Raw genomic sequence first — 26,000 nt, 5'->3', positions numbered from 1 at the left:
ACTAGAAAAACTAGACGGAAGGGGCGGAGCCGGAAGCAGAAGTGGGACGCGGAGTCTGCAGCGTCTCTGTTGCCATGGAGCCGGGGAGCTCGGAAGAGCCGCAATCTGCAGTTTCTCGGGTTGATTTGTCCCCAGAGACAGTGTGGACATCCACTCCGCATCCGGGCAAGTCTAGCACCCCTAGCTGGCCCACCAGGAAGTCCTCCTTGCCGTCCTCGCTCGCCTTCACCGATGGTTTCCATTACGGCTTCCCCACGCGGTCTCTCCACGCTGGGTTCCAAGCGCTCCCGCCGCTCCCGGAGCCGCAGATGCTGCGTCTGCGCCCCGCCTCGCTGCGCACGCAGGACATCTCACATCTGCTTGCCCGCGTCTTCCGAAACTTGTACACCGCCCAGGTGATCGGAGAGGACTTGAGTGACAGCTTGATCAAGGCCCGAGGCAGTGAGGATGCGCGCCACGAGGAGTTCGTGGACCAGCTGCAGCAGGTATATAGCGGGTGCTGACTCTCCCTGAATGCGCTCAGGATGCAGCCGCGCAGCCGAAGTGAAGAACACTATCCAGACTTAACACGTACACATGTAAATCACATCTCCAGCGCCTTTCTCTGCACACATGCACGTTATATGTTGCAAATATAAATGAAACGACAGGAGCAGACAGCTCAGCCCGACAGCTTTTTCCTTTTCGGTGATGAAAACCCAGTTACCCTCCTCCCTTGGGGTGGCTGTATCACTAACCACAATCGTGGCTGAGGCGTTCTTGCCTACATTTCAGATCTGTGGGTCAGCAGCGTGGTTTCCTCCTCTGCACCCAGCTGACCTGGGTCCTCCTTGTTGAGCCTGCCTTTGCCGGCTCACTGCTAAGGCTTCCCTTCCCAACTCTCCCCTACCCGAGCCTCTCGATCCTTTTTCTTTTCTGCTCCTTTTCTGTCTCCTTCTCTTGCCCCTTACATGACATGCCTCCAGCTTCATCCATTCCTTGCCGAACACATTTATTAACTACCTACTGTGTGCCTTGCTCAGTTCTAGGCAGTGAGGATGCTGGAGCCCTGAGTTCCTCACCAGTGGCTTACAGCTCAGAGGTAGAGTGCTTGCCTGGCTTAGAGGAGGCCCTCAATCCCCAGCAATGCAATAAACAAACAAATAAACAAACAAAACTATAAAAAGAAAATATAGAAGCTGGTAAGATGGCTCGGCAGCTAAAAGTACTTGCTGCTAAGGTGTGTACCCTCCCCCTGAATATTACCCTCCTTCCAGTGGCAAGATATTGACGGACTATCTTGGGCAGGTGATCGCGGCAGAGTGAGGTCAGGAGTGAAATAGCCAACTCGTTCCACTTCACTCCATCCTTCCTGTGTTGTTTTGTTTGTTTGTTTCTACCCTGTCTTCTGTGGTTGTCCCTGAGCCTAGGAGAGAGAGGACTAGAGAGCTCCCGATGATGGCTCGCGATTCAGCAGCCCTGATTCCCCATTCTCTGATCCGCTATGGATCTCTGCAGTTACTACAGAGACGAGCCCTGATCTGGTTGTTGAAAGCATTGGGCTCTCTTGATCTGAGGGCTCCACACAGTCTCGTTGGCTGTTGGTCTCTATAGAAACTGTGTGATGATGAAGCACATGCTTAAAACACACCCTCCTGCTTGAACCCTGCCCCCACTGCATAGACTTGTATGACTTCGGAGGGTTTTTTGTTTGTTTGTTTTTTACTTCCATATGCCTCAGTGGTTTCCCTCTGTAAGAGGAGGGGAGGGTAATACTGGGAATGGTGGAACACACCTTTAATGCCAGCTCTTGGGAGGTGAAAGCAGGTGGACCTCTGAATATAAGGCCAACCTGGTCTACATAGTGAATTCCAGTCCATATTCAGGGCTGCATAATAAGACCAAAACAAAAACAAAACAAAAACAAACAGAAAAACATAACAACAAAACAAAACTTAAAAATGGCAAAATCTACTCTGAATTCTTTTGAGAATTAGGCAAGTCAGTTCAGACTGATTAACTGATGGCTTTGGGTAGGATCTTAGCTCTTCCACCCAAGAATTCGGATCTGGGCTTTCTGGCACAGCCAAGTAATGGGACACCCAACTAAAGCACAGTACTCTATGTTCAAGACTGCCCTGGCTACTGCTTTCCCAAGAAGATGTAGCCACCGCCTCCTCGCCCCCATTGTGTACCAATTCTTCCACCTTCAAAGAATGGCTCAAGCTGGGCAGGTGGATCAAGGCTTTTGCTGCCGAGCCGACGACCTGAGTTTTCTTCCCCAGGATCCACACGGCAGAAGAGGACTGGCTTCCATAAAGTGTCCTCTGATCCACACATCCACACACAAGCTCACAGAAGCATCTGTGCGCCCACCGATAGATGGGCAAATGGGAAACCAGTCAAATGACTAAACAGACATCTTTGAGCTCTAGAAAAGCAATGAGGATTGCTCTCCCTATATGCTACTGTCTTAGTATTCCCCGACCCTGTGAATACTTTCCTTCCACTTGCAAGAATATGGGCAAGAAGCCCGGAGGCTTAGCTTGTCAATCTAACTAGTCTTGAAGTTGAAGCAAATGCTGGGGTAACCAAGTCAGACTCTCTCGATGCAGATGTTGTGGCACAGTTTGGGGTTTGCTAGAGTTCAAAACAAAACAAAACAAAAAACAAGATTAAGTTGCAGAACATGAACTAAGATAGGGGCTCAGTAACTTGGAAAAGTCAGTAGGTCGGACCAGGAGAGAAGGTTCAGTGGGTGAGAACTTGTGGCACAGTTCAGGTTCCAGAACCCACATAAAACACTGGGCATGACTGAGTGCCTGCCTGTAACACCAACACTGTCTAGGGTGAAGGCAGGGGGGGTCACTGGGAATGTCCATTAAGCCTGCATCCAAGTTCAGTGGGTGACCCTGTGAAGGGCAGTAAAATGAAACACCTAGTATCTTCCTCTGGCCTCTACATGTGTGTGTTAACACATGGGGGGGGCAGAAGAGGATGACAGATTCCCTTGAGCTGAAGAGACAGGCGGTTCTGAGCTGACTGGTGTGGGCGCTGGGAACTGAACTCAGGTCCTCTGGAAGGTCAGCTGCTAACAGCAGAGGCATCTCTGCAGCCTCCGACATCCCCTATTGCCAACCCCCACACCCCGTCAAAGAATGCAACAACTTTCCCTGGGCACCATACCACATGACCATGTTTCTCTTTGGGTCAAAATAGTCATGGTTTTATGTACACCAGATGTTGAGGCTACAAGAAAGGTGCCATCTCAGGTGAGCCCTTTCCAATGGCTTAAATAGACGTAAGGCTGGTAGCTGGAGGCTGTCCACTGGCTGTGTGATGGAGCAGAGAGCAGGGCCCTTCCTGAATCGAGACTTGGGTGGCCTCACTTTGGTGTACCAAAATGGGTCTGCATTTCACCGTATGGGCAGCGGCTCTCTACTGTGAAACCCAGGAGGAAGTGCCAAGCTTGACTCTGACTGACCACACTAGGAAACGGTCCTTTCCTTCTGTTGACCTTGGATTTGACATCCGGTAGGCCGAACCAGAGGATTTCAATAGTTCTGTAGCTTTCCTGTGCTTGGCTGAAAGCCCTGATGCGGAAGGGCATGGGGTAGCGCCAAGATGGGGGCTCTCATCAGATTTCTGTGCATCTGAATGCCCACTCTCCAGGTTCGAGCCATCTATAAACAGCGTCTGGATGAAGTTACCATGTTGGAGAAACATATCATCCAGGCCCGTGCACGGGATCTTGCAGAAACAGAGCATGCCACCAAGCAGACCAGACTGCATGTCCTGGAGACCCCTGTCAAGCTGCCCCCAGGTAAGTGTCCCTGCTTCCCCAGATGTTGGTGCTGAGCTACCTGCTCTTCTTCCAACATAGGGAGAGCCAGTTGCAGGAGTGACAGCTGATCAGCACATAACACTCCGGTGTGTTTGTCTCTCCAAAAGTGCAGTGCTCCACATGGGCGGCATTTAACTTTCCACATCAGGGACTTGACATTGGCGTGACTCTTAAAGCAGAGGTCCCGCTTAGATCCCACCAGTCAGCTCACCATGGCTTCCTCTCTTCTGACCTTTCATGCCTGGCTCTCCTGGTAGGCTGGGCTGACTGGCCAGTGACCCCAGGAATGTGCCTGTCGCCGCCTCCCAAGTGCCAGGATTACAGTTGCACACCACCACAGAAGCCCAGTTATGATCAGACATCGCCCGCTCTGATTTCTCCTCCCCCTGCTAGTAATGTATTTTCTTTTATTTCAAAAGTGGGAGAGAAAAAAAAAACCCTAGACCATCTTTCCGGACATCATCTTGTTCCTGCATCTCAGGGCAGGGCAGCCAACCCCAGGATGTCTTTCCCCATTTAGTTAACTGGTGCTGGAGACATTTAGTTTAGTTAACCGGAGGAGAGCCTTAAGAAGTAGGGCTCGCTGGGTGGTGGTGGTGCACACCTTTAATCCCAGCATTTGGGAGGCAGGGGCAAGTGGATGGATCTCTGAGAGTCAAGGCCAGCCTGGTCTACAGAGTGAGTTCCAGGACAGCCAGGGCTCCACAGAGAAATCCTGTCTTGAAACAAAAACAGAACCCAACAACAACAAAAACCAACCAACCAACCAAGCAAACACAAAAGCTGTGTGGTGGTGGCGCTGCACACCTTTAATCCCAGCACTCACGAGGAAGAGGCGGGTGGATCTCTGTGAGTTAGAGGCCAGCCTGGTCTACAGAGTGAGTTCCAGGACTGCCAGGGCTACACAGAGAAACCCTGTCTGGAAAAAACAAAACCAAACCAACCAACAACAACAAGCAATAGCTTACAGGTGATTTGCTGGCTATCGGTTTGTTTTGTTTACTTGTTGGTTGATTTTTGATTATTTACTCCTAAGTGGGTATAAACACGTGAGTGCAGACACCTTCAGAAGAGAGTGTCCAGATCCCCAGCAGCTGGAGTGTCAGGCAGTTTGTGGGCCACCAGATGCAACCCTCTGCAGGAGCGGCAAGCCCCCTTAGCCACACCCTGTCTCCAACTTTGGCTGCTGGTTTTGGATCTGCCTTCAGATGACTTATTGAGAAACTTCTGCTTCCCCTGGCCTCTTCTTCCTTAGCCTATAATACCCGTACACCATCCTTTCTGTGTGCTTCTGCTGCAGGCCAAATCTCGGGATCCTTGTCAGCACCCATGAGGCACTTGTCCTCTGACCTCCATGCAGGTGCTGTGGCACCTACCTGCAGTCCTCCAACACACGACAAACAAATGTAGCCAAATTACAGTGCAAGTCCTTTTAGCAAAAACCCTTCTCTTATTTCCAGAGAGATATGGCATCTCCCTCACACCGCTTACCATCCATTTCTAGCTAATGTTTCTAGACACTAGTGCTATAATTTACATATATGTAAACTACATATGTGTGTGCTTACTCTATTTCTCGACTCCTCAGCCACAAGCACCGGCTCCCCCTTGGTGAAATGACTTTCTCTGATGTGCCACTAGGTCAGTGGCTGTCAGCTGACACCGTGTTGATTGCTTGCCGTAGACTGGGCTCAGCTGTTCTCCATGTGGTCTTTTATGCTGGTGTCTGAGATGAAGGCACAAGGCAGCTCTTCTCTGTTGATGGCCAGAGCTCACCGTGCAAGCACATCTCAAGCCCTTACCGCCATCAGAGCCACAGGTGGAGAATCAGGAAGCATAGGGAACAGCCAGCCACTCAGAACCCCTGCTCAGGGTGAGCACTGACAATGAACAGCCTGAGACTTCCACCTTCTTCAAGCTGCACTGCACACCCCCCTTCGAACAGTACAATAAATTGTCCCCACAACAATAATCCCCTGCTGCCGCATGTGTCTTGGAACATGTCCAGGAACGAAAGGCTACCTGTGACAGTTTTGGTTGCATGTGCAGTAAGGGTAATTGTCCTCAGAGGGAAATTTTTAGCATACATATACTAAAAACCAGACACATCGTGGGAAAGGACATGCACAGTGAAGAAAAGCTTGCATAATCCAAGTCTATCAACGAAAACAGACCCACTCACAGGACACCCGCTAGCCACCAACTCTTCCTCCTGGACTTCATAAAAAGAAGCCCCAAACAATACCAAGCACTCTAGCTCAAGTAACCCTTGTGTGCGCGTCCTGTACTGTCTCTTTAAATAAAACTTGCTGCTTTGCTACTTATGTGTGCTTTTCCAATTTTTTCCCACCAACCCGTAAACACCTGGTCAAGGCTGGGACCATCAGTAACACTGTCTCTAGTGACATTGCTAAGAACAGGCATACACCGGAGGGTGAAGGTCTGGGGCTAACGCTACGATACTTTGTCTTATGTCACTGGGACTCCTGTAGAGTAGTAGTTTACCTCAGTCACCCCCTGCACAGCTTTGCCCAGTTGCTGACCTCGACTGAGCGGCTGAGAAAACTTCGATTGTTATTTCTTAAATCTCAGTTTCATCACAGCTCTAAGAATTTGATGGGGAAGTGGAGGTGTGGACCCCAAAGGCTTGGGTTCAGCTGCTTCTCCCTGGGCCTGGCCTAAACGCCTTTGTCCCATCCCCTTCTCTGCAGTGAAGACGGTCTTCCGGTGGTGTGTAGACAGCGAGCTGCTGCAGAAGCATCGCCTAATCAGCGTAGAGGATTACTACAATGACCCCGTGCCTTTTTGCTCAGCACCCAAAGGTATCTGTCCTCAAACACCGTGGTAGGGTGCAGGGGCATTCTGCGGGAGCTGCAGGGGCATCCCGCGGTACCAGACCCACCTCAGTCACCCTTGCTGCTATTTCCTCATGACTGGCTTTCCCTCCTTTTCTTTAGTTGTTTAGCATGTTGGACTGGTCTCGTCTGAGTTGTTTCTTCTTCACTAGCTCAGTGCTTTCAAGGTGAAAGGCACATCTCCCCCACACAGGATTTGATGCCCTTGTTGGCTGCCCAGCACCTAGAAATCCAAAAGGTGTAGTTGAATGCATCAGCAAGGTGGCAGGGTCTGAAGACTCGTGTAAATGAATGATCAAATTCCTGATGCAGGTAGAGTGAGCCAGGGTCTTCCCCACTCAGAAAAAAAGAGTGGCTTTTTCAAATATTGAGAATACAAAGGAAGGGCTAGGGGACAGATGAAGGAGGAGCAGACGTGTGTGTGTGTGTGTGTGTGTGTGTGTGTGTGTGTGTGGTGGGGGTACTGTGATGCTGGGCCAGCTTCCTCTATTCAGAAGGCAAGACCTGAGATGAACACAGTAGGGAGCTGTGTGCAGGCTTTTTTGTAAGAGTCACCACGAATCCTGAGGGCCAGCATCAGTCCTGTTTAACTGTGCCAGGCTGGAAAGGCAAGCTCCCAGCGGCCCCAGGGCCTGGGACACAGCTCCCAGCGGCCCCAGGGCCTGGGACACAGCTCCCAGCGGCCCCAGGGCCTGGGACACAGCTCCCAGCGGCCCCAGGGCCTGGGACACAGCTCCCAGCGGCCCCAGGGCCTGGGACACAGCTCCCAGCGGCCCCAGGGCCTGGGACACAGCTCCCAGCGGCCCCAGGGCCTGGGACACAGCTCCCAGCGGCCCCAGGGCCTGGGACACAGCTCCCAGCGGCCCCAGGGCCTGGGACACAGCTCCCAGCGGCCCCAGGGCCTGGGACACAGCTCCCAGCGGCCCCAGGGCCTGGGACACAGCTCCCAGCGGCCCCAGGGCCTGGGACACTGCAGTGATCTGTTTGGAGCTTTGCAGCTGCCCGGGAAGATGCAGGCCCAGGGACCCAAGGGTGGCAGTATGAAAGAGAGAACACAGAGAGAAAGACAGAACACGGCGGCAAAATCAGCTGTGCCCAAAGGCTGTGCCGTTTAGTATTTGATAGTTGGATGCTCCCTACCTGCCAGGTAAATAAAGATGACACTCTCTCCCTGAAGGCTTACTGGGTATTGTATAAAATGTGTGTCCAGGGTGTTTTGTTACGCCCTCACTAGCCACAGAGGTCTTCATCCAGCCTTGGGGGGCAGGGTCTTAGAGACATAAAAACTAACACGATGCTGGTTCCTCACATGAGGCTCTGGAAGAGCTGCTCACACTTTGGATACGTGTTTAGTAATGGTCCGCTTGCTTTTGTTAATTAACCATGCTGGAAAACGGAATGATATTTTAACCCCTAGCCCTGTCTCAAATGAGTGGAATAAGTACCAGGAACTACTCATACACTGAATCGTAACATTTGGTGTTGTGAACGTGAACACTCAGAAGAGAATAGGACCCGACGGTGGCTCTGGTTCTATGGGGTCTCCTTAGAAGCATCCACTTCCTTGATGTGGTATAGCTAACATGTGTGTTTCCTTGGTGCCATAGGCACCTCCATCCCTGGATGTTCAAAACTGACATTTAGCTGCGAGAAGCGTTTGATGCTAAAGACCAAGTCAGACAAGAAGGCTGAAGAGTCCTGCAGGAACCTTGTTGAATTTGACGAATTTGAGTATACCACAGACAGCTCGACCTCAGCGTCTAAGGCCAGACAAAGACCCAAAGACACTGTCAAGGTCAGACCCGAATGAAGCAGGACAGCGGGTGCAGCGAGGTGGCGGGAAGGGAATCATCCCCACGAGCGCAGCAGAGTCTGCACTGGTTGGCTGTCCCTTTTCTGTCCCCTTGCCTGTTATTAACTGTACTTTCATGGGCTTCGAAGAAGGCCAGCACACCAAAGAACAAGAAGTGGATGAAACACCTCCGGGTGCCGCAGAGAGACCTGGAGAGACTGCTGCTCGCCAGGATGGAGAATCGGAATCATTTCCTAAAAAACCCACGGTTTTTCCCGCCTAACACACCACATGGAGGCAAGTCCCTAATCGTCTCTTCAAGGAGGCCAGCGAGAAGAGGAGGCTCCCAGAGCGCGGAGCCGGAATGGAGGTGCGTTCTCCCCTTAGAGTCCCAGGGACTTTGACCCATAGAGTGAGGTGGGAAGGTTCTGTGTCAGTCGAAGGAGGTCCCTAGACTTTGGCAGTGTCTCAGGGGAAAGCATGCCATAGGGTGACCCACAGGTCTGGCCTTTGACCCTGGGTTGTGGCTTTCTCACCTATCAAGAGTCTGAAATAGAGGACTAGAGCCCTGGGGCCGCTGTGGGCTTCTTCTGGGCATCAGAGTGAACTTGGGCCAGGGAGTCCGTAGTCATATGACTTTTCCACAGTGCACTGGTTACTTTTTTCGTCACTGTGATGAAATACCTAACAGAAACAACATGGAAAGGAAGGTTGATTTTGCCTCCGGGTTCAGATCGTTCAGTCCGTCATGGCCAGGAGGATGTGGTAGACCAGAGCAGTCCACTTCGTGGTGGCTAGGCACGGGGAAAGGGCTGGTTCGGCCGGCTTCCTGCCTTGGCCTTTTTCTCTCCGCTTTAGTGCCCCAGCCTGTGGGACGATACCACCACATCCACCGTGAGCCCTCTCCTCTTCAGCCAAACCTCTCAGGTGGTTGTGAGCTGACGATGTGGGTACAGGAAGCCAAGCTTGGGCCCTCTACAAGAGCAGGACATGCTCTTAGCTGCTGAACGATCATCAGACCTAAAATATGCTCTAACCTGCTTAGTAAACGCCAGCCAGCAAACCTGGGCAACAGCCGATCGTGTACACCTTTGGTGGTGTAGATGAGTTTATTTCTTCACTTTTGACTCTTTTGAGAGAGGGAGTGGAGTAACCGAGGCTGGCCTCGCATTTCTGGAGGTTCTGCCTCTATGTCCCAGGAGCTGGGATTATGGGAGCGTGCCGCCACCCCCCCACCCCCCCATGAACGGAGCAGTCACTGCTTTGTGCGGGGTCAGACAGATAAACTCATGCCCTTTCCTCCCTCTCACTCCCACAGCTGTGCGGACACCCCTGTGTTTCTGGCTAAACCGTCAGTTGGATTTTTCACAGACTATGAGATTGGACCAGTTTATGAGGTAGAAATCTTGCTTTACGTGGCGGAACTTCTGAGCCATACACTAGAGCTGGGGAAAGACTAATGCCCATGCGGTCGCCGGCTTCACCAGCTGGTCGCTGTCATTTTCCTCTACCATGTCGCCTCTGGATTACGTTGAGGGAGGCGTACACAGCACATCACTAAGTATCGCTAGCACACAGGACTTATAAAAGAAGTCATAAACTGGGTAAGACGGTGTGCTCCTATCATCCCCGTGCTTGGTGGGGGGCGGGGGAGTCCCATGCCACCCTCAGCTACGTGGGATATCAGGTGTCAGACTAGGCTATGTGAGACCTTGTCTTCAAGAACAAAACAGGGCCCGAGAGATGACCAGTAGTTAAGACCACTAAAGATCTTACAGAGGACCTACGATCAACTCCCAGAATCCAGGTAGCTCATACTGCCTGTAACTCCTACTCCGAGGGATCCCAGTGTCTCTGACCTTCACAGATGCCCACACTCACATATGCATACCCACACATAGACACATGCACACATACACATAATTAAAATATAAGTCCTAAAAACAATATATGAATTTATATGTATATATGAATGAGAATAGCATGTCTTACAGCTGTGGGCATTTATAAATAAGGAAAGAGGGGAGGCAAGAATGAATTTGTTGATGCTGGATTGTGGTGAGATACAAACATGGATTTATGGTTTAAAAATAGTGTGTAGAGCCGGGTGGTGGTGGTGCACACCTTTAATCCCAGCACTCGGGAGGCAGAGGCAGGCGGATCTCTGTGAGTTTGAGACCAGCCTGGTCTACAAGAGCGAGTTCCAGGACAGGCTCCAAGGCTGCAGAGAAACCGTGTCTCGACAGTGTGCAGGCTGGGAAATGACTCGGTGGGCAAGGCGCTGGCTGCGCAAGCTGGAGAACCGGGGTCTGGATCGCCAGCACCCACGTGAGCAGCAGGCAGAGTGGCGCAGGTTGCCTGCTTGCTTTCGTCTAGCCGGCTCCTTTCCTCTACAGTTCAGGATGCCCTGTGTAGGGAATGGTGCCACCCAATAGGCCGGGTCTCCCTTCATCAACTAACAATAAAGACAGTCCCCCCAAAGTCAGCCCACAGATCAACCGGATCTAAATGAGCCGGCGCTAAGACCCTTCCCAGGTCACCTTAGGTTGTGTCAGATTGTCATTAGAAAGGAACCACCCCAGCAGGTTATGTGTAAACGCTGTGCCATTTTTGTCTACAGGGACTTAAATGACAGATCTGGGTCCCTGCTGGGTTCTTGAGCCAATCACAAGTCCCTTGAGCATTGTCAGTCAGGACAACTGCAGCTACCACTGTAAATATCAGGAAGACATGTTGCATTGGCTCCAGTTCCCATTTGACTTTGTGTTTTAACTGAGGAAGGAAGGCTTTAAAAACCTTCCTCAGACAGGGTCTTACTCTTGTCTGCAACTCACTACATAGCCCAGGCTGGCCCAAAGCTCATGGCAATCCTTCGGCCTTGGCCTCTCAAGTGCTGGGAATACAAGTGTATGCCACCGTACCTAGTTTGTATTTTAATTTTACTATGGCATTGTCCCCAAATAAAAGTAATAGACAAGTAAAACGAATCCCCCATGTGCCTGTCACCCTACTTCAGTAATTACCAACATGTGAATTCTCTTCCTTCCCATACCACTGGAATCGGGGGGTGGTGAGATGGCTCAGGGGATAAAGGCGCTGGCCACCCAACCTGGTAGTTCGAGTTCTGTCACAGAGGCCACGCGGTAGGAGAGAGAATGGACTCTTTTGTTTGTTTGTTTGTTTTTCAAGACAGGGTTTCTCTGTAGCTTTGGAGCCTGTCCTGGAACTAGCGCTTGTAGGTCAGGCTGACCTCTAACTCACAGAGATCTGCCTGTCTCTGCCTCCTGAGAGGTGGGATTATAGGTATGTGCCACCACCACCTGGCCGAGAACTGACTCTTACAAGTTGTCCTCTGACCTCCTAAAAAGCATGTGCACAAACACACACACACACACACACACACACACAGAGAGAGAGAGAGAGAGAGAGAGAGAGAGAGAGAGAGAGAGAGAGAGAGGTCACTCAATCCTGACCTCATTGAAAGCATTGAAGACGGAAGGGATTTCCCCCTACCTTTGCACAGATGGTGATCGCTCTCCAGAACACCACTGCGACCAGCCGATACCTGCGTGTCCTCCCACCATCCTCGCCATACTTTGCTCTGGGGCTTGGTAAGCTCACTTCAGCATCACTGCTGCAGTGTTCTCGGCTGCCTCAAGATGAGGTCTGCGGATGTGCAGGACTGGATGCTGGTCTCTGAGCAGCTGGCTCTCAGGCCCTGGCCTGAACTCTGTCCCTGCCTTCTTCAGCAGTCTCCGGGCCCCCTCAGGCTCAGCCCAGAGCCTGCCAGTCTCTCACCTCAGGGTCCCAGAGTCTTGTTCGTCTCATTTCCCTCAGTGTACTGGGTCCACCAGATCCCCACCCCTCACACTGTGGCTACCTCGCCATCAGGTCCTCTTCATTGCTCGCATCACCATGGCAACCTTCCAGCCAGCCTCCCAGCTTAGGTGTCTGCTGGGTCTCAAGGTCTCAGTCAGGTGTGGTGACTCCCACTTGTATTCCCAGCACTTGGAAGGCTGAGGAAAGAGGACACAAACCTGAGGTCAGCCCGAGTGAAGAGTGAGAAAATGTCCAACCAAAAAGAAAACCAAACAAATCCCTCTGCCATAGAGCCAGACTCATCCATCGCAATAGGTCATCTCGCTCCCCCTTGGGCCTCGACACTGTTACCTTAGTGCCTAGGCAGCTCTGCCACCAGCCTGCCCCAGCTGTGGTCGGTGTCTGCCGCATGACTTTTCCTGGGAAGATACGAGCCGACATCTCTTCACCCCAGAAGGGCCCCAACGACAGAGTCAGGGGACCATTCCCACCAAGCTGTTCACCCCAGAAGGGCCCCAATGACAGAGTCAGGGGACCATTCCCACCAAGCTGTTCACCCCAGAAGGGCCCCAATGACAGAGTCAAGGGACCATTCCCACCAAACTGTTCACTCCAGAAGGGCCCCAATGACAGAGTCAAGGGACCATTCCCACCAAGCTGAACTTGGCGAACCAGTGAGTTCACTGGGGAGCAGGGTCACAAAGGAAGAGTTACTTACAAGCGCTTGTAGGTGACCGGAGGGCAGCTGTGTCGCCAAGGGTGTCATCCCAGTGCGAGTGGCCACACAAAAGCTGCACCCCTGGAGCTCAGCGCCCAGCTGGCAGGCAGCTCCACCGAGCAATTGCTCCCTCATTATCTAACCTCATGGAGGGGCCCCATAAGCCTGTAGCTTGTGCTGGGTTCCCAAGTCTCAGGGAGCGCCTTCTTCCTCCAGAGCGAATACTCAACCGGACAGAAATACGAACACTATAATTTCTGAGGTGGATCAGCCCAGGCCCTGGTGGGCAGCTAGTTCATCATCCTCACTGGCCACTGTTATTGTACACAGGGATGTTCCCAGGAAAAGGCGGAATGGTGGCGCCGGGGATGACTTGCCAGTATGTTGTCCAGTTCATTCCAGACTGTCTCGGGGATTTTGATGATTTCATCTTGGTCGAGACCCAGTCTGCCCACACACTGGTGATCCCCCTGCAGGCCCGGAGGCCACCCCCAGTGCTGACCTGTGAGTGTATGCCTTGCACCTTCAGTGGGATTCGATTAGGGATGGGGAGCCCCTCTAAAGGCAGACTGTACCCAAGAACTTCCTGGAAAGGGCACAGACCTTGTATCTCTTGGGTAGAGGCTCAAGTCCCGAAAGGAGCCTTCTAGCGGCTTCCACACCAGTGGGCCTTCATTTTCCAGTCTGCAGGGGTTGCTTTTGTGATGCGGTAGGGGAGGGTAGAAGTCTCTGTAGGTGTTAACTCTGAGGTTGGGGAGGCAGGAGACTGGCTTCCTTAGGAAAGCTAGCTTCAACTGGTCCCTCTCAGGCATGAGCCCCTTCAGCTGGAACTCAGCCTTCCCTGATTTGTTCTACAATGCCCAAGACCCTGTTGGGGGCTAAAGTGAGCGTTGACTCACACAAGACTATGACTATGTGACCTAGCAGCACCCTGGACAGAGCCTGAGAGATGGTTGGGGGCGGCAGTCAGGGAATGCCCTACTTATCCTTCTTTCTCAGTATGGGGGTGCTCCGAGCTCTGTCTGCACCTCAGAAGAACAATGGCAGCAGGGCTCACTCAGCAATGTGCTGTCCTTTTTAAATTAAAATTTGTATTAGATTTATTTGTTACACTTGTATGTGGGGAGGGGGCACATGTACCGTGGGGTTCACGCAGTTGTCAGAGGATGACTTGTAAGACTGGGTCCCTGCTTCCACTGTGTCTATCTGGGGGATTGAACCCAGGTCACCAGGCTTGGCAGCAAGCCCCCTTACCTGCTGAGCCATCTCACCAGCCCCATGTTCCCATGGCTGCAGTGTCACCGGTACTGGACTGCGGCTACTGCCTCATCGGAGGAGTGAAGATAACCAGGTTCGTCTGCAAAAACGTGGGCTTCAGCGTTGGCAAATTCTGCATTATGCCCGAAAAGAGCTGGCCGCCGCCAAGTTTCCGGGTGAGTGGCCGCAGACTGCGCCCTGGGGAAAACAGAAACCACCCAAGGACGTGAGTTCCCTGGAGGAGGCTGCTGCATCGTGCTGGGGACCAGAAACTCACACAAGGAGAGCGTCATGGCCCCCAGATCCAACTGCCATGGCCTGAGAACAAACATGTCAAAGTTAGGTTGTGTTCCTGGTTAGAGCACCGGCGTGATCCTGGGTGAGATGCAACCTCTCTCTTGTTTGTAATGTGGTCGTCAAGGTGACCACATGGGCTCACTTCGCCCAGCTTTACTATGGCAGATCTGAGCATTATGAGAGAGAACAGGACAGGCAGCTTTGGTTGAATTCTGTTGGTATTAATTCGGCACCATACTTAAAATTAGTTTTGGGGTGGAGAGATGGTTTAGAGAGTGAAGTGGAAGAACCTGTTCGAGCCTCAAAACTCACATAAAAAAAAAAAAGCTGGCATAACTCTGAGGATGTGAGAAAGAGCGAGCTTGGCTCTCGCTGGCCAGTCAGCCTAGCCTATGTGCTGACTTCCAGGCCCCTGAGAGACCTTGTCTCAAAAGACAAGGTAGACAGCGTTGTTGGAAGACAATATTTGAAGCTGGCCTCTGGCCTCCATATGCACACATGTACACATGTGCACCACCACAGACATGAATACAGACACACGTATATACACACACTATGTTTTGAACCAACCATTGAAAGTTTGAGACTGCACATGAGCGTGTACCACTGGGCTCTTCGCTGAAACCCCGTGCAACCAAGGAGCAGAGTTCTGTCCTGTTGTCTCAGCTCCCCACTGCCCAAGTAGCCGCAGCCTGACACCAGAGACATCACACGTACACCGTAGTTTCTGTTACGGTGGACAGACTGCCCCACGCCTTCTGGCCCAGGAATATGAGACAGTCCTAGAAACCTCCCTTCCTGCACGTCTGCCGCTGGGTAGGGTTGTGAGCACCAGTCTGTGCCTGGAGCCCAGAAGTTTCGTGTGCAATCCACAATTCTGTTACCAAGATGGGAGGTGTCCTCATGACTCAGAAGCTGAGAAGCACTCAGCGGTGATCAGGGACAGAGGCAGAAGCAGTGGCCACCACAGGTAGGACCAGGTGGTCCGGAAAGCCCTTCTCTTGAATCTTGTGTCCTGAGCACTTGGCAGTAGGATTGCTTCCCAGCTCTCAGTGACTTACCCCTAACCTTCGGAGCCTGGCAAAGGTGCCTGGCAAAGGTGGAGTGAACACACCCTTAGGGTGCCTGGGCCCTGGTTTCTTCATGGATGGGGCACTTGGAGGATCCTTAAAACCCTCAGACAGCAAAATGAATATTTGGAGATGTTTGCAGTGTAAGAGCTGGATTTTGCAATTTCTGCCACACCATTGTGTAACCTTGTGCTATTTTGAATTATTATTATTATTATTATTATTATTTTAGGCTGTTGCCACCACTGGCTTTGTGGAGCAGCCTCCCTTTGGAGTCATGCCATCGGTGTTTGAGCTGGCTCCAGGGTTCGCCATACTGCTGGAGGTGGGTAGCCAAACCTGTTCCTTATGCTCACCCTTGGTGGTTTCCTCAGATGTCCCAACGTCGAATCCCCGTCTGTGCCTTCATAGCTCACCGCCCCACCATTCCGCCCCAGGCACCAGCACTGGCGGACTGGAGACAGATGTGTGTGCTTGCAGTCCGCAGGGCGGTGCGTTTGGCCAGCTTATGACTTCCTCAGGTTGTCCTCTGAGCTCCACACTCCTGCTGTAGCACACCCTCCCACATACTCCCCGCCCCCCCCCCTAAATAAATCAATTTAAAAAGCCAATACAGGACACTGTGGTTTGAACCTGAAACATCTCCTATAAATTCCTATTTCACAATCCTGTCCTTCGGCTGGTGGCCCTGTTTCCCAGAGGCCGCAGAGCCTCGCTGGCGGAAGCAGGTCGGGGGGTGGGGGGCAGACCTCTGAAGGCGACACCCAGCCCTGGGTCCTCACCGTGTTTCCTGGTCAGCCTCTATGATACACGTCCTTTCTCCCCACCAGGTCTTGTTTCTCCCGACCACCCTAGGAAAGGCAAAGGAGACCTTCATCATCGTGTGTGACAACTGTCAGACCCGCAAACTGGTTATCACAGGTGGGCAAGCGGCTCCAGGAGCTGCTTCATTGCCCTGACCGGGAGGGTGGCGGTCTGAGGGGGACACCGCCTTGAATGCCTGACCCTCCTTCCCCTGCTTCCCTGGTGCTGAGGTTACAGGTACAATCTCTCCTTTCCCTCCGAGTCCACTTTGATCTTTGAGAGTCTTCTGTGACTCACACATAAGTCACCGGTCACCCCGATAGTTTTTCCGCAAGATCGGGGAGGGTGTTTTTCTGAATTGTACCAGATGCACACAATCCATTCTTCCTTCTCTTCCTTCCATTTGTCTGTCCAGCTCCACTTGGTAGCTGAGTAACTGCTTGCTGCATGCAAGGCTCTCTTTGTTCTGGGAAGACCTGAGGGTCTCTATGGGTGCTCCAGACCAACTTTCCCTTTCTGTGTGCTTTGGGGACCCAAGTAAGGTCAGCTGCACGGGGATGTGGCAGTCTGTGGCCCCGGGGTGCTGACATCAGCCTGGTGATACCTGACAAACCCCACTACTCTCCTTCGTCAGGAACTGGGCAGCTCGTGGCTTTGGATCTGATCTATATTGCTGGTGGAAAAAGCGAACCAGACCCAGGAGAGCTGAGAGATTTAACGGCCCAGTACTTCATCCGATTTGAGCCCGAAAACCTCCAGTCTACTGCAAGGAAACAGCTTGTTATCAGAAACGCTACGTGAGTGGCCCTGGTGTGTCACTGACACACGGCTCTGGTCCCCCTCAACTAGCCCTGAGGTCCTCAAGAGGCCAGAGGGCCTTCTAAGAGTCAGAGGGAGTTGGGAGCCCTGAATGGATCCAGACTGCATGGATCCTGGTTCACGTGGCCCACACACAGTGAAACCGCCACACTGTTTCCATTTATCTGGGTGTGAGGTGTGTGTGTGTGTGTGTGTGTGTGTGTGTGTGTGTATGAGTTGTGAGTGTTCGGGTGCACATTTTTGTGGGGTTTGTGATGGGTGTGAGCAGGCCGAAGGACAAGCTTGGCTCTAGGTATTCAGACACCATCACCTTGTATCTTTTGAAAGAATCATTGTTGGCCTCGGCTTGGCTGACCGGGAAGCCCAGAGGGTCTGCTCTTCTCCCACCTCCCAGCACTGGGATTATAAGCACACCCAGCTTTTGTTGTTGTTGTTGTTGTTGTTGTTGTTGTAGCCTTGCTTGGCCTTGAACTCATCACGAAGGTCGAGCTGACCTCAAATCTACAGGGATCTGTCTGCCTCTGCCTCTGAGTGCTGGGATCAAAGACCTGCGGCACCATGACCATCTTAAACCCAAGATTCTGTATTTTGTTAAGTGGACCCTGAGATCTCCCTCAGGTCCCCATGCTCGTCTGACAAGCGCTTTATCAATGAGCTATCTCCCCAGCTGGCCATTTCTAGTTAAACTGATTAAAATGAAGTCAATGACAAGCACCTCCTCAATGCATTAGCCGCATTTGAAGTTCTTGGTGGCCGCTGATGACCAGTGGCTACTGTATTGAATAGTGTGGCCATGTACAGTCTTCGTCCTTGTGGGACGGCAAGCTGCACTGTGGACACCCCTGCACCACTAAGCCAGGAATAGATAAGTGCTTTTGTTTTCTTTCATTGCTTTTAATTGAGATAGAATTATATTATTTCCTCCATCCCTTTCCTACCTCCAGCCTCTCCCAGCCACCCTTCATAAAACCCCTCTGATACCCAATGATACTCTCAAGTTGATAGCCTCTTTCTCTTTGTTTATGAGCGTTAAATAATATACACATGTATGTGTGTGTGTGTGTGTGCACAAATCTGTGTAAATACATCCTGCTGAGTCCTGTTTGACCACACTGTATTGGAGCTTATCCCTGGCAGTCGCCGATAGTTCTTTGTCTAGGGGTGGCAGTCCCTAAACTTCTCCCCTTTCAACATGAGCAAGTCCTTACCCTGCCATTGTTCCGGTCTGGGAGAGACTGTCTCATGGCAGATTTGCTGGTGTTCTGGCTCTCACAGTCTTTGCGCCTCTCCTGTAATGTTCCCCGAGGCACAGATGCAGGAGCTGTGGTGTAAACGTATCATTATCTGCTGATCTGTGCGTGTGCCCAGCTGTGGTGTAAAGGTTCCGTGATCTGCTGATCTGTGCGTGTGCCCAGCTGTGGTGTAAAGGTTCCGTGATCTGCTGATCTGTGCGTGTGCCCAGCTGTGGTGTAAAGGTTCCGTGATCTGCTGATCTGTGCGTGTGCCCAGCTGTGGTGTAAAGGTTCCGTGATCTGCTGATCTGTGCGTGTGCCCAGCTGTGGTGTAAAGGTTCCATGATCTGCTGATCTGTGCGTGTGCCCAGCTGTGGTGCTCTGTGGTGGCCTCCGCCTGTCCGCTGTAACGAGAGCGGGAACTGCACTCACCTGTGGGATAAGGAAACGTTTTGGACGCTAGTAAGGAATTACATGGGTCTAGTGAAGCCACGCCTTCTTTTATTATGTATGTATGTATGTATGTATGTATGTATTTATTGGTTTTTCGAGGGTTTCTCTGTAGCTTTGGAGCCTGTCCTGGAGCTAGCTCTTGTTGACCAGGCTGGCCTCGAACTCACAGAGATCCACCTGCCTCTGCCTCCCAAGTGCTGGGATTAAAGGCGTGCGCCACCACCGCCCGGCACCAATACATTCTTTTCTGTGTTTCATGACCTCACTAACCCCAGGAAGTCAGCTAGGTCTCCAGTGCCTGACATGATTTCCCTCCTCTCATTGAGTGGTCTTTAAGGCTGATTAGACAATTTTTGATTGCTATCTACACGTGAGTGCCATTTCTGAAAGGATTGGATCAACTCAGGGCCCCAAGACCAAGTTCTCAGCACCAAGCAGATTTATTTGCTTGCCCCAGAGAGACAAAGGGTAGGGAATAAGAAACAAAGACAGGAGACTGAGGACCAGGGAGAAAGGGAAGGGAGCAAGGGAGAGGGGGCAGGGGTATTGTCTCGTGGGGAGGCAACCAAGGATTGTTTCTGGATAGAGAGGAGAGAGATGTGGCCCATAGGCAAATGGTGGTTTAGGAAAAAGGGAAAACCCCATGTGTCTTAGTTAGGGTTTCTATTGATGTGAAGAGACACCATGACCACGGCAACTCCTATAAAAGAAAGTATTTTGATTGCTGGGCTATAATGTTTTGATAGCTGAACCTTGGTAGTCAGCCTCAGCAGGAAGGATTGGTCAAATAAGGGACTAGATCCTGGTGGCTAGCTGTAGGAATGTAATCTAACAGCTTTTAGCAAGGTAGAAGGAATGGGAGAGAAGGGCAAGGCCTGCCAGAGCCACGTGCTCGCCTGGACGGGTTCCCTTTGATTTCCTTCACCTTTACGCCTATCTTGCCGTGCTTGTCACTGCAGCGCCTAAGCAGTGCACCTAAAGAAGGTTTAATTGTTTCCCTCCCTTGGTAACTTGCATGGTATTTTCTGGAACCATGGAAGCTGGACCGTAGGGAAGATGCTTCCAGGTCAGGCTCAGCTCAAACTGACAGTCCTGTGTCCCAAGTGTGCAGCGTCTCCAGCAATAGGGGCTCACCTCAACCTTGAGAGGTGACCAAGGGCCACACCCATCATCTATATGGTTTGGGGAATCACCTGAACTACCCTGACCAAACATTTGGAAGGAGGTTTACTGTACCTTAGACTGGGTTGTCAGTCTAAGGTTCTTGTGGAGAGCATTGTCAGCCCAAATAGCTTAACTTTGTTTAAGACATAAATAGGGTGTGTGTGTGTGTGTGTGTGTGTGCATACACTTATGTGTACTGTATACATTTTTAGGCAAACATAAAATGATCCCTCAAGGCTTTATTAATCAGGAGGTTTGATGTATTTGTCCTGTGTCTGTCCTCTTCTTCCGGACCGACCTCTCTCCTGCCCCGTTATCCCACATCCTACTTCATGTCACCTTTGTTCTCCTATTTCCGTTTTGTGGTGCTGAGTGGGGATCTAGGAACAGTTTTCCAGAGAGGTCACTCTGTGTCCATGTCATGGGAGCCATTCAGATTCCAGGCAGGGTCTTTTGGCTCGGCCTTCACTGCCAGGTCCTTCCTTGGCCAACCTTTGAACATCCCATTCCATCAGCCTTGACCTCACTGAGCTTCCCAGTCAGGGACACCCTGGGACATGGATAGGAGGAACTCATTTGGCACCCCCCTCCATTCCACCACCCAGCAGCATGCTTTCAATCCTGTCCACTGTGGTGCTATAGAGCTGGCACTGTCCTTGTTGGTAGCCAGTGGTACAGCCACCATCCCAGGAGGCCATGGCTGGAGGCAGAAGGCGAGGGTGTGGTGTGTATGGGAAAGCTAGAAATGCTCGTGCGGTCGGGGAACTTTCGAGAATGTTCAGGGACTCCTCTAGAGTGTGACATCTCATGTCACCCGTGTCCCCCGATTCACCGTGGCTTCAAACTCCAGCTGTTGAGGTGGGGACTCTTACACGGTCTCCACTCTGGGGACCCCCTGCTGTCTTTACCTAAGCTGCCCTCAGCTCCTCTGTGGGAAAAGCGTGAAGTCTGACCTGGTCACTCCTTGTCTGGAATAGAGCAGACCAATCACAGGGTAGGAGCCTCAAGAACTGAGGCGTGGCCTTGGATGCACCGCCCACTGCCGCGGTTGCTCCCACAGGCACGTGGATCTGGCCTTCCACTGGCAGATCATGAAGCCCAACCTGCAGCCTCTGATGCCCGGAGAGGAGCACGACTCAGACAGCATCAAGTGCCACCCTGACAGGGAGACGGCTTTCTCCATCGTTCCCGAGAAGGGCGTCCTCGAGGCCCACTCAGACCACGAGTTCATCCTGAGCTTTTCACCCTACCAGGTTAGCGGCAGATGGGCTCATTAACTTTCTGTGTGTCCCAAGCCCCATCTGTGTTCTCGAAGGCGCCGGAAACCATGCCTGGGTCTGATGAGGCACCTGGGCGCCACGCTGAGCACAGCGCACAGCTGGAGTGCGGGTCTGGTGTGCAGACCTTGTTTTCTGGTTCTGTCCCCAGATGTCCCCCCTGCAGCACAACCCTCGGCCCCAGTGACTTTCACACAGTCCCCACCCGTGCCCCACAACCCCTACAAGCAAGGCGTGGGCTCCAGAGTGAGTGCCGGCATTGCACGGGGCTGGGCCAGGGCTGTTGTTTTAGAGTCTGAGACCATGTGTATGGCTACCTCTGGAGCCAGCATGCGGCTGCTTGTCCCTAGGAGGGTAAGGTATCTTAAACACACCAATGGTGCTAATTGGAGCCAATGTCAGACTTGGGGGACTGGGGCTTTCTTTGCTGACCAGTAGGTCCCTGCCCTGGCGGGGATCCCTCTCTATGGTGGAGAGAGGACAATAGGAAGCAGTGCTCCTTTCAGAGCCCCCGCACCACATCCCCACTCCTAGCTCAGAGAAATCCCTGCCCTGTCCCCTAGCTCCCTGCAGGCAGGCAGCCTTGCTGGAAGGCGAGTGTGGGTATCATACTGTGTTTCTCTTGCAGCTCAAGTGTTTCCACAGCGTACTACAAATGGTTCTGGAAGCTGTCCCTGAGCCCTTGAGGTGAGTGGGTAAGCCTAGGTAAGGGAGGCTCACGCTACCCCTGGGCAGCCTAGCTGGTAGCCCCGGGGTGCTCTTGAGTACTGTAGGGAGGTTTGCATGATACACTGGCTAGGGCCAGGTCTCCGGGAAGCACGGGGCCCAGTGCTCAGTCTGGAGGCTGCCCTCGGTTCCTGGAGGTAGCGGGGGCCCATGCCCCAGGCTATTCTGCTGTCACTTTGCACTGCCTTAGCACAGGCATTGACATTGGCTGCAGGGTTGGGGTTGAGGGTAGGGGAGCACTTTGTGCTCACAAGCCCAGACAAGCAGTCTAGAGGCAGGGATGTGTGTCAGTCCGCAGCTCACAGCAGGGTTGTGTTCAGCTCAGGGGTGGAGAACCTGGGGGACTATTCCTACTCAGTGGATGATGTCATCGTCCTGGAAATAGAGGTGAAAGGCTCGACGGAACCCTTCCAGGTCCTCTTAGAGCCCTACGCCCTCCTCATCCCTGGCGAGAGCTACATTGGCATCACCGTGAAGAAGGATTTTAAGGTAAGGAGAGCTCTTGCCAGCTTCAGCTGGCCCAGGTGATGCCGTCCTTAGGTGTAAGTGCTGGTGACGCTGGCGCCCAGGAGGCCAAAACACAGAGCCGGTAGTGGTTCCCACTCCTGGGCCAGGCTTGTTTGACTCGCCAGAGCCCTGGAACCTTCTGAAATCAGGGCTATGGAACTCCTGCCCGGGACTTGGGCAGGATGTGGAGCCAAGGTGCCCCATGGGTAGGCAGACCTGGGGCTTCAGGCAGACCGGCGATCCCACCATCCTTGAGCAGGTTCTGATTTGACATCCAAGTCAAATGCCAGGGCAGTACCCAGGCAGCCCGCACTGGCATTGTGTCTTCCAGATGTGGAATAACAGCAAGTCGCCCATCAGATACACGTGGAGCAGAATTAGCCACTGTCACATCATTGAGGTGGAGCCCTGCACGGGTGTGATAGGTAGGTCACCTGCAGAAGGGTGTGGCCAGCCTGGGGCTGGAAGGGAACTGTGCCCACCTCCGACCTCCTCCTTAATGTCCTCCTCTTCCCTAGAGCCCAGTGAGGTTAGCGATTTTGAGTTAAACCTAACCGGTGGAGTCCCTGGCCCAATCAGCCAGGACCTGCAGTGTGAGATCAAAGATTCGCCATGCCCAGTGGTGCTTCACATTGAAGCCGCCTTTAAGGTACTAACGGGTGGAAACTGGGCAGCTGGGAATGCCTGGAGAGGTTAGCGGTGTGTGTGTGTGTGTGTGTGTGTGTGTGTGTGTGTGTGTGTGCGTGCGTGTAGCAGAACCCAGCCCCTTCCCAGGCAGGCAGTGACAGGCCCCCTCTGGTGTTTCAGGGACCTGCCCTGGTCATCGATGTCCCAGCCCTTCAGTTTGGTCTGCTCCGCCTGGGCCAGAAGGCTTCATGTTCCATTCAGATCCGGAATACCAGCCAGCTCTCTGCCGTGTGGCATTTGAAGGAGAGCCCAGTATGCCTGTCAGAAAGAAATGAGGATGTAAGTGGGACCCCGCAGGCTCCCTAGATGTGGCTCTACACGGGACACTCCCCTTTGGCTCCTCACTTGCTCAGAGACAGCAGACTCCGAGGTGGAATTCATCCCTCAGCCCCAATTTCACAGGTGCTTTCTGTTCCCTTTTCCGATCACTGGATGCAGAAGAGGGTGGTGTGGGGGTTCTCCTTCTTGGAAGCAGCCTGAGCCCAGAAGAAACAGGCCATGCAGCCAGAAGGGTGCCCTTGGCCAAGGCCACATTCCTTCTCTGGCTCACCCAGGAAATGTGGTTGCAGTTTGAGTACCTGCCACTAGGTGGCGGCTAGAGGCTCAAACCCGAGTCTCTACAGACAAAATTAATTTCTACCTAAGAGAGCTGTTGCCCAGCATACAGTCCCCAGCGCTGTATAAAACATTCCCAGAGGGCTGAGCCAGAGGGGTCAGGAGTTCAAGGTTATCCTCTGACAAGGTTGGAATGGGGTCAGTCCGGGTCTTGGGGCAACTCCAGGCAGTTGTGGCCTTCACACCCATTGTCCTGGTCTCATTGAAGGGAGAGACAATATTCTTTCTGATATGACTTCCCAGTGACATCACAGAACCAATGTGTCCCACCTGGAGCCCAAGGCTTCTTAATCCCACAGGTGCCTCTGTCATCAGTGCCGGCAAGGGACAGAGGCCCCTAGCCAGCAGCAGACACTCTGGGACACTCTCTTTGGTGTCTCTTCCCATCTGTACTTTGGGACACTCTCACTGGTATCTTTTCTCTTCTGTCCGTTCTTCCCTTGTGTGTGCATGTGGAGGGGTGGGTGTGCCGATAGCTGAGTCAGTCCTGGGGCGTGGGGTGGGAGTGGGGGAAAACTGGGATGGGACAAGAGGGACATCTGTCTGTCTGTCTGCAGCTTCTGCCCTCCCCAGCGGGGTGAAGCTGTTGGAGATTGACCCGGGTGCCCGGAGCCCCTTCTACAGGGCACCCACGCTCTCCTCCTGTTCCTCTTTGGTATTCTCAGCTCCTCACCCCAGACACCTCCTTCTGCCTCCCACCTTTTAGATCTGTGCCAGGATTGTGGGAACCTCTGTCTTGTGTATCCCTTTACCTGAACACCCAGTTTTTGTTCTCTTGTTCCCGATGCCCTCCTCACCAGCTGTGTCCCCATGCTTGCTCGTCCTCACCTCAGTTTCACGCCTGGGAGAGCCAGCTGCAGCCTGGGGGTGATCCTGGTCAGGCATAGTCAGCCTCCAGCACCCCGGTTGCCTTGGCCTTACTTCTCGCTCTACCTTCTGGGTTGACCGTAGGTGTCCCCCTTGGACATTGAGCCTTTGAGCGGCCAGCTACACCCTCTGGGGGAGTGCAAAGTGACTGTCACCTTAGAGGCCTCGAACTGTCAGCGGCTGCAGACGGTCCTGGAGCTAGAGGTGGAAAATGGGGCCTGGAGGTATGGAGGCACGGGAGGAGGATCATGAAGCGTGTCCTTACCTTGTGTTATGGTGTGTATTATCTGTATTTATCAAGAGAGATATTTGAGCTTAAAACTACAGATACAGGGGCCTAGAGAGATGGCTCAGTGGTTAAGATGCTTGCTGCTCTCCTGGATGATCAGAGTTTGATTACCATCATCCAGCTCAGGCGTCTCACAACCACCTGTAACTCCAACTCCTGGGTAGCTGGTGCTGTCTTCTGGCTTCCTTGGGCCGTTTCCTAGCAAGAGGAAGCATAAGAATGTAAAACTGAAACAAAACACTTATGCTCATGGCGAAGAGAGTGGGCCCAAGGTTAAATGTGCTAAGACTGTTGTATTCCGGTGGGAACACACTCGAGGCTTCGAGGGCAGTGAAGTCCCTCCCCACTTCTCCCTCTTCCCTTCCCTCCCTTCTCTTTCACTTTTGTGGTGGAAGTTTCCCCGTGTACATAGAAAAGTTTTACCACCCCCAACAAACTCATTGTCTACCTTCCACAATCACCAACTCAATGCAAACACTAATGAGTCCATATCCATCCCTCCCTCCCTTCCTTTCTCATTGGTTTTTTTGAGACAGCATCATGTAACCAGGGCTAGCCTTGATTCACTCACCATATAGCCTAGGCTGGCCTTGGATTCACTGTGCAGCTGAGGAGAACTTTATCTTGTGATCCTCCTGCCTCTACCTCTCAAGTACTGGGATAGCAGGTGAATGCCACCAGGGCTGGATAGAGACTATTTTGTTTTTTAAAAAATATTAATTGTTTCTTAATTATTTTATTTTTATCTTTTTTGGATGTGTGTGTCTGTACATATGTTTGCGTCTCTTTCTGTGTGTCTATGTGTCTATGTGTGTGTGTGTCTATGCCTGTGTGTATGTGTATCTGTGTGTGTGTCTGTGTGTGTATCTATGTGTGTATCTCTGTGTGTGTGTGTATCTGTGTGTGTGCCTGTGTCTCTGTGTTTCTGT

At 52.3% G+C, this 26,000-nt stretch overlaps 1 protein-coding gene across 5 annotated transcripts in view; it reads left to right on the top strand.

The window, feature by feature from the left end:
- Dlec1 (DLEC1 cilia and flagella associated protein) overlaps positions 1–26,000 on the top strand; it is a 43,506-nt gene continuing 17,506 nt past the window's right edge. For 2 of the 5 annotated variants that reach the window (XM_048423484.3, XM_085689024.2), the window contains exons 1-19: positions 2–485; positions 3,652–3,802; positions 6,535–6,645; positions 8,286–8,473; positions 8,620–8,840; positions 9,789–9,867; positions 11,994–12,081; positions 13,338–13,511; positions 14,304–14,440; positions 15,864–15,956; positions 16,462–16,552; positions 17,070–17,232; positions 21,164–21,356; positions 22,009–22,067; positions 22,427–22,595; positions 22,945–23,038; positions 23,132–23,262; positions 23,421–23,579; positions 24,867–25,006. In XM_048423484.3, coding sequence (XP_048279441.3) covers positions 75–485; positions 3,652–3,802; positions 6,535–6,645; positions 8,286–8,473; positions 8,620–8,840; positions 9,789–9,867; positions 11,994–12,081; positions 13,338–13,511; positions 14,304–14,440; positions 15,864–15,956; positions 16,462–16,552; positions 17,070–17,232; positions 21,164–21,356; positions 22,009–22,067; positions 22,427–22,595; positions 22,945–23,038; positions 23,132–23,262; positions 23,421–23,579; positions 24,867–25,006 — 2,852 coding nt within the window. In that variant the 5' untranslated portion in view covers positions 2–74. Of the gene's footprint in view, positions 486–3,651; positions 3,803–6,534; positions 6,646–8,285; positions 8,474–8,619; positions 8,841–9,788; positions 9,868–11,993; positions 12,082–13,337; positions 13,512–14,303; positions 14,441–15,863; positions 15,957–16,461; positions 16,553–17,069; positions 17,233–21,163; positions 21,357–22,008; positions 22,068–22,426; positions 22,596–22,944; positions 23,039–23,131; positions 23,263–23,420; positions 23,580–24,866; positions 25,007–26,000 lie in introns of all 5 variants that reach the window. The other 3 variants (XM_085689025.2, XM_085689026.2, XM_048423485.3) reach the window with 3 other exon arrangements.

Source organism: Myodes glareolus, chromosome 4 (assembly GCF_982192425.1).
Source record: "Myodes glareolus chromosome 4, mMyoGla1.1, whole genome shotgun sequence".
NCBI classification, from domain to species: domain Eukaryota; kingdom Metazoa; phylum Chordata; class Mammalia; order Rodentia; family Cricetidae; genus Myodes; species Myodes glareolus.
This window is presented reverse-complemented; position numbering and strand designations above follow the sequence as displayed.